The 13,033-nt window shown below is 43.8% G+C and overlaps 1 protein-coding gene across 1 annotated transcript in view; it reads left to right on the top strand.

Annotated features, from left to right (window-relative positions):
- DENND2D (DENN domain containing 2D) overlaps positions 1-11,377 on the top strand; it is a 45,236-nt gene extending 33,859 nt beyond the window's left edge. The window contains exons 7-12 of the mRNA XM_056844857.1: positions 112-260; positions 1,949-2,126; positions 3,425-3,466; positions 5,351-5,435; positions 7,341-7,580; positions 11,207-11,377. Of these exons, the coding sequence (XP_056700835.1) occupies positions 112-260; positions 1,949-2,126; positions 3,425-3,466; positions 5,351-5,435; positions 7,341-7,580; positions 11,207-11,268 (756 nt within the window). The 3' untranslated portion in view covers positions 11,269-11,377. The remainder of the gene's footprint in view (positions 1-111; positions 261-1,948; positions 2,127-3,424; positions 3,467-5,350; positions 5,436-7,340; positions 7,581-11,206) is intronic.
- Positions 11,378-13,033: the final 1,656 nt, after the last annotated feature.

Below are 13,033 nucleotides of genomic sequence, written 5' to 3'. Positions count from 1 at the left end.
TTCCCAGGAGCAGTTTTCGGGGGGGAAACTATCTCTGTGAAACATAACATTTTCACTCTCTTGTGTCTACATATGATAACATCAGGCTATGTCTTGGTTTCTTCCCTACAGCTCCTTGAACTAACCCGGCCCCTGGATTCTCGACTGGAACATGTGGAATTTCAGGCACTTCTGCAGTGCCTCAGTCCTGAGAAGATCCTCCAGATATTTGCTTCTGCAGCTCTGGAGCGACGGATAGTCTTCCTGGCAGAAGACCTCAGGTAGAAACACCCTGTCTGTTCTGAGTGAAGGTGCATTACCCCCACACCCCTAAGCAGATTTGCAGCTTGAGGATGCTACTAGATTCATGCCTACAGAATGCATAGCACACATAGCCAACTATAGTTAGTACGCCAGTTACAACACTTTGAGAGGCATGATCTGCCCGTGGTTGACCCTGCTCTGATCACATCCATGTTAGAGTGCTGCAACAAGCTTTACATGGAGCTACCTTTGAAGACTTTGGATGCTTTAATTGGTGCAGGAGAGCCAGTTTTGAGATCTACACTGTCTGCCATTTTGCTTCTGGGAACAGTTTAGGATAAAACCCTAAATAGTTTGGAACCAGGGTGTTTAATCACCTGCTGCCATACAAGCTTGCCCATCATTTGCTTCAAAGGCCCTACTTTGGACTCCACTATCTGATATGAAGTGGCTGGACACCAGAGACAGGGCCTTCTCTGCAGTTGCCCCATTGTAGAATGAGCGCTCTACACAGAGATTTGTGTAGCATCAGGTTAACTTGGTTTGGGGTGCAAGTTGAAAACTTTCCTGCTCTTCGAGGCCTTTTGTAGTTCTTTTGGCCTTGTTTATTTTGCTTTTGCTTCCAGTTTCTCTTTTTCACTTACCTTTTAATGGTTGATGCAGGGGTGGTAGGTTTTTGCTGCTGTCTGACAATGGTTTCATTGCTGCCCAAGTTTTATGATGTGTGCTTTCTTTGTTGTGTATTGTTGTATGGTTTTAAATGTATTTTTCTTTCTTTTTTAATAGGAAATTCACATCCAATGGGGAATTCCCCACTAGCCAGTGTATCTACAAAATAAATATAATGTTATTGCTCAAAATTGTGGACCTTTTCAGGCTGTTTAGGAAAACAGATAATAAGGTTGCGCAGGGAGGCATTATCTATGGCTGCTGTACAGTTATAGAACTTCCTTTGGGTTGCAGCTTGGGGAACTGGCCTGTCTCGTGAACTGCCTCACAGCAACAAATGAGTCTGCAATCAGGGTTTCTCAATATTCTGTTCTTTCCTGTTATTGACTCTCCACGCCTGCCTGCTGGATCAATCAACAAATGGGGGTGGGGTGATAGGGCCCAGGGAAGATGAACAGAAGAAGCTGTGACTGCAGCCCCTTTGTGGCTGTTGGGAAATTAGACACCGGTTGTAAACCACAAACCTAATCTTTTGCAAGGCAGACTTGAGTCTGGAACCATTTCTGATTTTCTTTTTTAAATTTGATTCTGGCTTTAGGAACCAGTTTAATAAAAAAATGTCTGAGAGGGGGACCCCAGCAATTTACAACATTGTTCTCCTCATTTCCTTTCTAGGCTCACGACAGCCATGTGAGGTGGGTTAAGCTGAGACAGGGGCTGGCCTAAAGTCACTCAGCAAGCTTCTATGGCAGAGTAGAAATTTGAAGCTGGGTCTCCCAGATCCTTATCTGACACTCTAACCACTACACCACGCTGGCTTTCAATAGGATATTTTATGTTTTTTAAATTGATAATGAGATTATAACCTTTCCTTAAGACTGAGCAAGCAATATATTTAAATAACAAGATACAATAAGAATCCACAGGGCATTATGTGGATGCACCACATACTGCTGATTTTTCAGATATGCACCTTACCTTTTTGTATCTTCCTATATTCTGTTCTCTTCTATTCAGTATTGTATTTCCCTTTCAGTTCCCTCTCCAAGGGCATCCACGCAGCAGCTGCTCTTCTTTATCCCTTTACCTGGGCCCATACATACATCCCAGTGGTTCCAGAGCAGCTCCTGTGCACCGTCTGCTGCCCCACACCCTTCATGGTTGGCGTCCAAAAGCGCTATCTGGAAGAGATTCTGGATCAACCCATGGAAGAGGTACTGTCTTCATCTTGCGTTTCTTTTGAATGGACAAGAGAGCAAAATGATAAGGTGTCCTCAGAGGCAGCATCTAGGATTAGCGTTTGTGATTATACCTGCAGCAGTTGTTCCCTACCTTGTTGAACCTGTGGGCACTTCTGCAGTGTGAGTGCAGATTGTGGATGCCAAGTCAAAATGGCTTCCATGTGGGACACCTGATCACAAAATGGCTGCCTGTCAGGCTGTTATCTCGGTTTAGATGTTTCCTTTCGTTTCTCTGCTGAACCGTCCAGACTCAAGGACGGCTACACATACCAAAGCCTGGGAACGCCACTCCTGGGAAATAATGCTCTGTTTATGCTTTGTAATCTCCCGCTGTTTCTCTGCCTTATATTTACAAATAATGGGCAAGACAAGCCATAGCTGTCATCTTGCCTTCCATGCACTGTATTGCCTATTTGACCAGTAAAGCCATCTGCTTGGAATCTGATTGTCTCTGTGGTGATTTCTGGTTCGATGGGTCAAGAGCTCACACTGCCATGTGGTTGAGAGGTCCCATGCCAAGTGTCTTCTTGTGATTGAGGCAGTTGTTGGGTGCACCATGCATACATGAAGGTGATTCCTCTTAAGATCTTCTGAGGCACCTCCTCTTTCAGTGAGATGTGGGGGGGAAGCTGTGTAGTATGAAGAAGAGATGTTTGGGGGGGAATGAAATGGGCACGTGGAAATGCTTGAGGCACAGTGGCATCCATGGGTACCACACTGGGGATTACTGCCATAGGTGGTCTTTCCATTGGCTAAGGAATGATCATTAACTTCGTAGTCAGCTTCATTAATTTCTGAAGGTTTGGCATAAACATTTGCCTCTTATTAAACCACTTTAGATTGCGTCAGCCAAACCCAACTTCAGTGGTACCAATAGATACTCTCAGTATATACACTACAAATCAGCTGATGTGTAAATATTTATTTAATCAGCCAATCAGTTTATAGTCTAACATGCAGCTTGCTTGATCTTTTAAGGCAGCTTACATTGTAAAACAGCCTTAAAAGGTGACATCTAATGTAAAAAACCCCCACCCAAACCTTAAATCTACTTCAAGTGTATATGACCTCAGAATATGGACAAACACTTTGCCCACTCTAGGATGGAATCAAGTGTCTTCTGACATGGTGAGATGTTCCAGAGTTCTTTGCCCTCTTTGATTCCTCCCTTTCCTTGTCCAGTTTTGAGCATGCTGTTCCCTTCTCTGGTTAATTTGCTAGTCCTTAGAGCAGTGCTGAATGGATAAAGATGAATGTTTTTGCCCTTTTAGGTGCTACTTGTTGATCTATGTGAAGGCAAGTTCTTGAAATTGGTAAGTACAATTCCATCTTATTACCAGCTGCAGGACTGTGGTGGGCATTTTCAGACAACACTGCTGTACTAAAGCCTGCCCCTTTACCTCCCAGTGTGTGTGTGTGTGTGTGTGTGTGTAAAGTGCCTTCAAGTCGCAGCTGACTTATGGTGACCCCTTTTGGGGTTTTCATGGCAAGAGACTAACAGAGGTGGTTTGCAACCCTGGTATTCCTTGGTGGTCTCGCATCCAAATACTAACTAGGGCTGACTCTGCTTAGCTTCTGAGATCTGACGAGATCAGACTAGCCTGGGCCATCCAGGTCAGGGCTTACCTCCCTATAGGACTCACTTTTTCTGACTAGTGCTTTAGTGATAAGCTCAGCTTTATCCATTGCAATCTTGCTGTTTCTATCCCTCTTTCCCACGTTCACTGTTCTTGTGCCGCTTTTCCGTGTCTCCAAAGGCATGTCTAGAAATAAGCACAGTTATGCTTGAAATGGAGCCAGTGCCACGTATGCCCCAGACATCCATCTATAAATGGAAGACACTTACAGGTTCTAGAGAGCCTGAGGCTCCCTATATGATTTGGCTCCCTATGTGTAATCCGCCTAGAGTCCCTGTAAGAAAGGCGGAGTATAAATAACATTAAAAAATGATAATAAACCTGCTCTTCATAGGCAATATAACCATTCACCTTGTTGCTGGGGTACACAGTCTTTGGGTCTTCTATTTCATTTGTTCCCACATTCAGTTTTTGGCCATTCATGTTGCTTCACCCTGTTCAGCATCACAAAAATCGCCCATTCTTTCCATTGCCCTAGCTGAAATTCTAGTTCACGCATGTGATCATTTCTGGCTTCCACAGTCACACCTCAGCCCTCTCTTCTCTATCCAAAACTCTGCTGCCAAAATCATTCACCACTCCTATCACTCAGATTATGGGATGCCCCTCCTTCACTGGCTTCCCTTCAGCACAAACTCCCTTGTCCTTACTGCTAAAACTCTAGTCCGGCCTCACTGTTTTTCAGCACTTCCCATTGTATACCTGCCATTTGGTCCTTTGACTCTGCTGCCCTCAGTCTCATAAAGACGTCTTCCTTTCTAAAATGGCTGTCCATTCTCCCTTGTACATCAAAAAAATGTCCCCATTTCAAAACTTTGAGGAAGTTGCTTTTTTTAGACTCCTGAACTAAAAGGACACTTTGCTGCCATTTCTTTCCTTCAGCCCTGTCCAGTTTTGTATGCATATCAGAAGGAAAAGCCACTTTTAAAATTTCTTAGTCATGAAATTGATTACAGTGAGGGTGGGAGTCAGCGCTGCTAGGTGTCTTACACAGTGGCTGCCCCTTAATCCCAGAATCCTCTCCTGGTAGTTGGTTGGACAAAGGCATGGATTTTAATCTGTGAGCACAGTTTAACTGATCAGTCACTTTGGTTAATCAACTAAAGCTTGCAGCCCTAGTTTTCACTATTATACCTTTTGAAAGTTATTTAGTTAGGCCATACTTTGCTAGGATTTAATTGCAAACTCATCTTTCAGATTGTTGTATGTATCAACTGTAGCTTGATCTCTTCATGTAAGGCCATCTTCCCTTCCTCTTTAGAGTAACTGCCATCTTAGTGCTCCTTGTTGTAGCAGGGGATGGTTAATGGCTCCACGTGATGGCTAATGAGCTCCAGAGGTATCAGTTATCCAGATGGCAGATTTGTCTGAAAGCTCTACAGAATGTGTCTTGGGAGAGCTGGTAGTGAGCCATGCTTCTTCCCATTAGACCAGATGGTGCAGTCAGAAATTGGGTTTTTAAGCATGATCCCCCTCTTATTTACACTCCATATCCAGCATGCCTTCTTGCTCCAAAAGCTGTTTTTTCCCTACCTTACCTCCCCATTAATAATTCTATAGGTTGGTGATGAAGACGAAATTTTGCCTGGCAAGCTGCAGAGTGAGATGCTGGCCTCTCTGCCAACAATTAACAACAACATAAAGAGTAAGCACAACCTTCTGATTGCTCCGCTTTCTCTATACACAGAAAATATGATTCTTTTTACAAGTTATACATGCAATGAAGATAAGGATTCAGACTGGTGTTCCTTGGGCAGATGAGCTAAGAAAGGAGATTCTTGTTCTAAGGGTGGTGCAGATGGAGGAAATGGTGGGTCTGTGTGTCAGGCTTAGTCCATTGGACTACACCAATTATGTTGATATGGGGCTTACCTTCTGTCACGTCATTCCTGCTCAGGGGCATGTTTCTCTGCACCCCTGTTGCACGTAAGAGGCAAATCAAGAATACAAAAAACTGGCATGGTCTTCAACCACCTGCAGTCAACTTGCCTGCAGCATGTTTTAAAAACATGTCAGCCAACCCTGGGCTAGGTGACCTTGACCCCAGTGAGCTAATTGTATGGAATTCCTCACAGGACATCTGCGGGTAGAACACTGGGGAAGTGAAAGGTTGTGTAAAAGGCAGATGAATGGATTTTCCCCTGATATTTCCCATTTAGATCTTAAAAACATAAGAACATAAGAAGAGCCATGCTGGATTATACCAAAGGCCCATCTAGTCCAGCATTCTGTTCACACAGTGACCAACCAGTTGCCTCTAGGAAGCCCACGAACAGGAAGACTGTAACAGCATCTTAAAGCAACTGGAAGTGCAACACAGGACTGTAAGGGTTGCATTTAATGATGCAGAGAATCCCAAAAATATGAGTGATGGGTGGCTCTAAACACTGGATTTTTGGAGTCCATAAACACACCCAATCCTTTTCAGATTGCGTCCCATTTTCGTTTCTGGTCCCGTCCAGTTGGGATCCATTTCAGTCTGAAACTTTGTTATGTTGTCTTATGGAAGCCAGCAGTGGTGGAACACCTGCCCAGAAGACTCCATCTGTGTGACATTTTGGGGGTGGTAAAATAGGAAGCCTCTGAATTTGGGTGTTTTGTTTTTTTTACATCTAGGACTGTAGATCTATGCAAGCTAGCAAAATAGGCAGTCTTCCTTCTGGAGCCATACGCTTGCGTATTTTATAGCCTCTTAACATTTAATCTCAGGAAATTGGGTTTTATATCTCAAGGACATCAGTTACCTGAATAGTTAATACTCCACACTGCCTGTATGAATATAAGCTGTAAACATTTCTCATTAATGAATGCATAGGCAGAGTTTTTAAAGCTCTTTGATTAAAGATGCTGATGAGTTTTTTTCACATTAATTCCCCACAATCCCCATGAAAGATTAGTGTCTGAGAACTCTGGGGGAAAAATCCAGTCAAGATGAGTCAGTTACGTTTGCTCACAAACGCTTATATGTATATGGAATGATCACCACTTGGAAGATGAATGAAATCACACCACATGGGTTGCTTTTCCCAAGCAAAGACCCATTTAAGTGCAAGGGTTCTCTGGATTGATTGGCTGACTTTCTGCATGCAATTACCATGAAAATGGCTCCAAGCATGTTCAGAAAAACCACTCAATCTACCAAAATCATCTCTACACAAACAGTTCACTGGCTGCTATCAGGTGGGGTCAATCTAACCTAAAATGGAGAATGTTATTTTAATCTGAGGTTTTTAACTAATTTGTTTATCTATTTAAGAATGATATATCCTATAGTTTTAGATACTGTATATTTTAATTCTACCTTGTAATCAATATGAATATTTTTGTGGCTTTGCCGTATTAATAAATAAAATCTGAATCTGCTATCAGGTGGGGTGATTTTAAATCTGACTTCATGGGCACTGTCCCCAAGCAAATATGAGTTAGAGAATTCTTCATCAGTGAGCTGGAGAAGAGTTAATGTTGTTAAAATACGGAGATTTGAGACTTTGGAAGGGACTAAATTTCTCCTGTAATTGAATGTTAAACTTGCCTCTTTTCTTCTTTCCAGCATCTGAGGAGCTCAATGCACATGTTTCAGATGCTTTTGTACAGTTCTTTGTCAAAACTATTGGCCATTACCCAGCACACATCAAATGGAACAGAAGTGGTCAAGGCTGCTTCCAGGAGCGGACGTTCTGCAAGGCCCCTACCTCCAAGACCTGCCGCAGGTTTCTGAAAAGATTTGTGAAGACTCAGATGTTCTCATTATTTATTCAAGAAGCAGAAAGGAGCAGAAAGTGTGTAGAAGGTAAACTCTGGCCCTGCTCTGACAACAGTGTGCCGTTATTCCTCCTTTTGCCGATCCAGGCCTATCAACAGCTCACGTAGCAGAAAATTTCTACAGGGGTTGCACTAGGTGTTAAAAAAATGTATTTATTGGAAAAATATATATGTGTATGGGAACGATGAGTTAGATCCAACCAGCTTTTTAGATGGTAAACAAGGGAGGAGGACTACCCAAAAGGAGAGCTATAGTAAGGTGGAGAACTAGGCAAAACTGTTAGTTGCCTGTCCCATGTGCTTATTTCAGATGCATCTTTTTCACTGGACTTCTGCAGGCATGTACTAGTGACTGTGGCCAGCTGCAGCTTCCAAGTATGTGCACACGCAGAGAGAGAAGTGCATATGTGATTATCATCAAATGTGATCCACATGCTGATTTCATGCCTCTTCCTACATGGAAGTGCTTTTTGTGTAGAAAAATCAGAATTCTGCAGTCACCACCCGTTGTGTGGAGCAACTCTGCATTTTGAGGGAGTAAAGAGGCACTTATGTATGTTCTTACCTGCATATAAATGAGATGTTCTCATTTGTGGGGAACAGAGCCAGGATGAGAGGGTCAGTAGTGATGAGCAGCCTGTTAATGCTTTAAGTACACTATAGAGATTAAAACAAGCAGCTTTTTAGTCCTTGAGAGAAGTTTAACGATTTATGAATGATGCCTGCTCAGAAGGCTCAGAAGCAAGCCCCAGATCTTTTGAACAATCATGATCCTTGGCCTTTCCTCTTCCAAATATACTTTGCTTTGGGGGTGAAGTGCTGATGAACAGAACATAGAAGTCTCACAGTGCATCTTTTATGAGCCCTCTGTATGGATTTCCTTTTCCATAGAATCTCAGCTGGCAATTAGTTCTGGCCATGGGGCACTTAGAAAGGGTGGTAGATGACCTCTTCCACCTTGGGGAAATGGTCCATGTGAGTCACAAGCTTGCTGGGAGAGGGAAGGGATATACAAAATTGGAGTGACCTTCATTCTCCCTTGCTGGGTTGTAGAGGACTCCAAGGCACATCACATAGGACTGTTGGCTAGATTGGAAGCGTGGGGTGATTCTGTCACATGTAGCTTTTCAGCTGCTTGCTACCACTGCCCTTCCTGAAATTAATGTGCTCCACAGTCTTCAATTCACTCTCAGATTACTCCAGCTTCACTCAGAGCAATGATAGCAAGGTCAGAATTGGTGTACCTTTTATTGCTTCCCAGTGCTTCCTATGGATCACTTCCATAGCCTCATAGTGCCATGAGGAAAGTAGGGTTACCTACTCCAGTTTGGGAAGTTCCTGGGGCAAACAGAGTTTGAGGGGGAGAGGGACATCAGCGGGGTATAGTACCATAGACAGCACCCTCCAAACAGCCAGTTTCTCCAGAGGAACTGATCCCTGTTATCTGTAGAGTTGTAATTTCAGAAGATCTCCAGAACCCACCAGGAGGTTGGCAACCGTAGGAAAGGTGTAAATAGTGGTAGGTACTGGAGGCACCTAGGGGCCATTTTGACACCCCCCTGGGCTGTGTCAATGGCTGAATGCTTTGCTCCAAGGCTCTTCAGGGCCTGCCTTGTGCTCTCAATCTTTTGCAACATAAGGACCCCCCCACACCTTTTGATTCACATTTTTTCATGGACCTCCTGCCTTCCCCTCCTCCCTCACTGTTGCCGAACATCCCCCAAAGCGTGTGGCAAGCCACACATGACAAATGGAGGTCTTCATTCTCAATATACCATTAGAACCACATTGCCTATATTTTAAAAGGAAGTTTAAGTAAAAAGTTTGTATTGTTTGTTTATGGGCTACACAGTCAGTTCTGGGAGGTCACGTGTTTCCATAGGCTACATCTCAAAAGGCCCTGACTTAAGTCCTAATCAAACTCATCCCTTGAATGGAAGGGACTGCGTGCTAAAAACAGACAGAAATGTCCTAATTGGTTCTATATTTCTAACCAGGAGATGACTGAACAGGGATAGAGAAGGGCTTGGAAAATATTTAAAGTTGACAATAGAAAAGATCATCAGAACATTAACTTTTGTTCTTAAACTGGAAACCACCATTGGCTATTATTGTCTACATATGCAGAATTATGTCTGTCTCTATGATGAAATCCTTTGCACTGGAAAATAGAGCTCCGTTTTATACCCGAAGTAACTATGATTCCCATATTAGAAACATATCTCCTTAGTGCCACTCAGCCAGTTAAGAGTTCACAGGGCTAAGCTCTTGGATCCTGGCAACTGATCAGCACATTATCTGGCTAGAACTCTTGGAAGCAAAGCAATTGCAAGTGGTAGCATCTTTACAAATTCCCATCCTTCCTCTGAGACAGAGTCCCTGTCCCTAGTCCTAGAAAACCGAGAGGACTCCATTTTCCCACTAGCTGGATAGGTGTGAGAGGGCTCAAACATAGGGTTTCCAAGCATAGCATGGCCAATAGTGGGAGATGGGGAAATGCAGGAACTTACGATGGGGGAGGCAATTTAGCAGCCCAAAACTCTGTATTTTGGCTGAGTGCTGAAGCGCCACCTCTGGCTCGCCACCGTGGCTTCCATGTCACGCCAGAAGTTGCATCATCACACAGAGATGGTGATGGAGTCCCATTTCGCCAGTCAGTTTCCACTGGCTGATCAGCTGAGCGTCAGCAGGCAACTGCCACAATTGCCTGGAGGTCTCCTGCCATCAGCTGGGAAGTGGGAACCCTACACACACGGTGTCCTCCCAAAGGCCTCTCAGACCTCAGGCTCCTGACTCTACTGGATGGTATTGGCCTTATTGCATAGGGACAGCTGCAGTTGCTTGCTTTGTTAAAAATTAAAATCAGGAGAGATGAATGCACTGGCACATACCACCTTAAAAAAAAACCCTGAACAAAAGGCTCTTATTTTTTAAAAAGAGAAAAAGCACCATATCAATGCTAAGGGCTGAAGTAACTATCTGTATTTATTGCAGCAGTCTTCATAACAGCGTTTCCATTTGACAGCGCAGGGTGTGAGGTAGTTGCTTGTCTAAAAAAAAGCCTAGTGAGTTCACAGATGAGCAAAGATATGATCCCTGCTGTTCCAGTCCCTGCACTTAACCCCTCTGTGGCGGGGAAGGAGGTTGCAAAGACATACTTTTCGTGAGCTTCCTTGCTTGAATGGATCAACAGGAGCATGCTCAGCCTCTGAAACAGCGCAAAACACAACCAACCTCTTTAAAAGCTCACATAAAAGCTCACATAAAAAACAGCCATGAGGAGTTGTGGTGAGTCCCCTTTGGCTACCCAAAAGCCCATGGTTTTGCATGGACAAAAGCTGCTTGGGAAAGACTGAGTTAATTTGTTGACTAGATCTAACCCATTGCTTGCAACATCTGAATCTCCTGCAACACATGGTGTAAAAGCCACACCATCCTGTTTGGCTCTACAGCTCCCTGCCCTTTGAACTTCTAGATCCTGCTAGCTCCCATGCCTCTTTTATGTGGTGGCATTTTACTTGAGTTTACTGCACTGCTAACTCACTGCTTTGCCACCCAGAAAAAGCACGTTTACTTTCAATTAGCCAGCAACACACTCTGCCAGAAAATATAAATGCAGGGTATAGTGACAAGTTCTTCTTTTCTCATCCACAGGGTATTTTCAACAGAAATTAAATGAATATCAAGAACAAAAGAAGCTAAGACGACTCTCCTGAATCCATGTTCTACATATGAGGTACGCGGGCCACCAGATAGGCAAGCCTGTACCTACAGCCATCATCTGTTCAGATCAAGACAACAGCTGCCTAAGGGCAGGAGCACCTTGGCTTCACTGGATGGGATCATGGTAGTATCTTCATCTGTAGGCCATGGAAGGCCAGGGTGGCTTCAGATTCCAGTTCCTCCGTTTTCTTTTTTTCTTATGACTTGCACTACAAGCTGCTTTTATGTAGTTGAAGTTTGGCTGTGATTTGTAGCCCAACTGACAAAGCTGCAGCTCTTTAACAAAATGGCAGCATAACATTAATGAGCCAATTCACAGTGGGTAGCCGAGTTAGTCTGTTTGCAGTAATCAAAAAGGGCAAGAGTCCAGTAGCACCTTAAAGACTAACAAAAATATTTTTTGGTGGGGTATGATAAGAAAGATAAGAAACTCTCCAACCTTTTACAAGACACTTCTGGACACAACAACTCCACCAACAATATTGTCAACCTTTCCCAACATACCCTCAGCTTGGCAGAGGAATCTGTCCTTTCAAGAGGGCTGTCCTTCTGCCCCACCAAGTCCACAGAAACAGTACAACTCTGTGGAGACCTGGAAGCATTTTTTCGCCGTTTACGTTTGAAGGAATATTTCTACCACAATACAGAACAGAATACACAGGAACAGACCTCACAGCTTCAACAATCTACTCCTGAACAACCTCCTCACATTCCCATCACTGAACCATATAAGGATGATCAATTGGCTCCCACCCAACACCATAAAAAGAAGAACTCCATGTGGACTCAACCTGAAGGCCGCAACACTACACTGGACATGTATATTGAATGTTTTCGCCGCCGAGCCCAAACTGAAATAATCAACAGAAAACACCACTCAAGATCCAATCTCAGCTGTACAGAGAAGAATGCCATAAGCAGCCTGAGAAACAATCCAACTATTATAATAAAACAAGCTGACAAGGGAGGAGCCATTGTCATAATGGACAAAACTAAATATATACAAGAAGCTGAACGACAGCTCTCAAACACCAGTTTCTACAGGCTGCTATCCACAGACCCCACTCAGGAATACCAGCGAGAACTCAACAAAATCATGAAGAAATTACCAAAACATATACAGGAACGAATTGATATGGATTCACCTCAGGAACCTCGAGCAGGCACTTTCTACCTCCTGCCTAAGATACATAAACCTGGCAACCCTGGACGCCCCATTGTTTCGAGCATTGGAACCATCACCGCAGGAGTATCAGGATATATGGACTCCCTTCTGAGACCATATGTCATTAATACCCCCAGCTATGTCCGAGACACCACAGACTTCCTAAGGAAACTGCAGTCCATCAACTGTCTCCCAGAAAACAGCATTCTAGTCACCATGGATGTGGAGTCTCTATACACCAACATCCCCCATGACGACGGGCTACAAGCCATTAGAAATACCATCCCTGACAACAACACTGCAGATCTGGCTACACAACTCTGCAGATTTGTTCTCACTCACAACTACTTCCGGTTTGGTAAGGACTTATACCTTCAAATCAATGGCACTGCCATGGGCACTCGCATGGCTCCACAATATGCCAACATTTTCATGGCAGATCTAGAACAACGTTTTCTGAACTCATACCCACTGGCACCTCTCCTTTACTTGAGATTCATTGATGACATTTTCTTTGTCTGGACTCATGGCAAAGAAGCCCTTGAAAGATTTCACCAGGCTTTCAACGACTTCCACCCCACCATCAATCTAAC

This window comes from Euleptes europaea, chromosome 2 (genome assembly GCF_029931775.1).
Source record: "Euleptes europaea isolate rEulEur1 chromosome 2, rEulEur1.hap1, whole genome shotgun sequence".
NCBI classification, from domain to species: domain Eukaryota; kingdom Metazoa; phylum Chordata; class Lepidosauria; order Squamata; family Sphaerodactylidae; genus Euleptes; species Euleptes europaea.
This window is presented reverse-complemented; position numbering and strand designations above follow the sequence as displayed.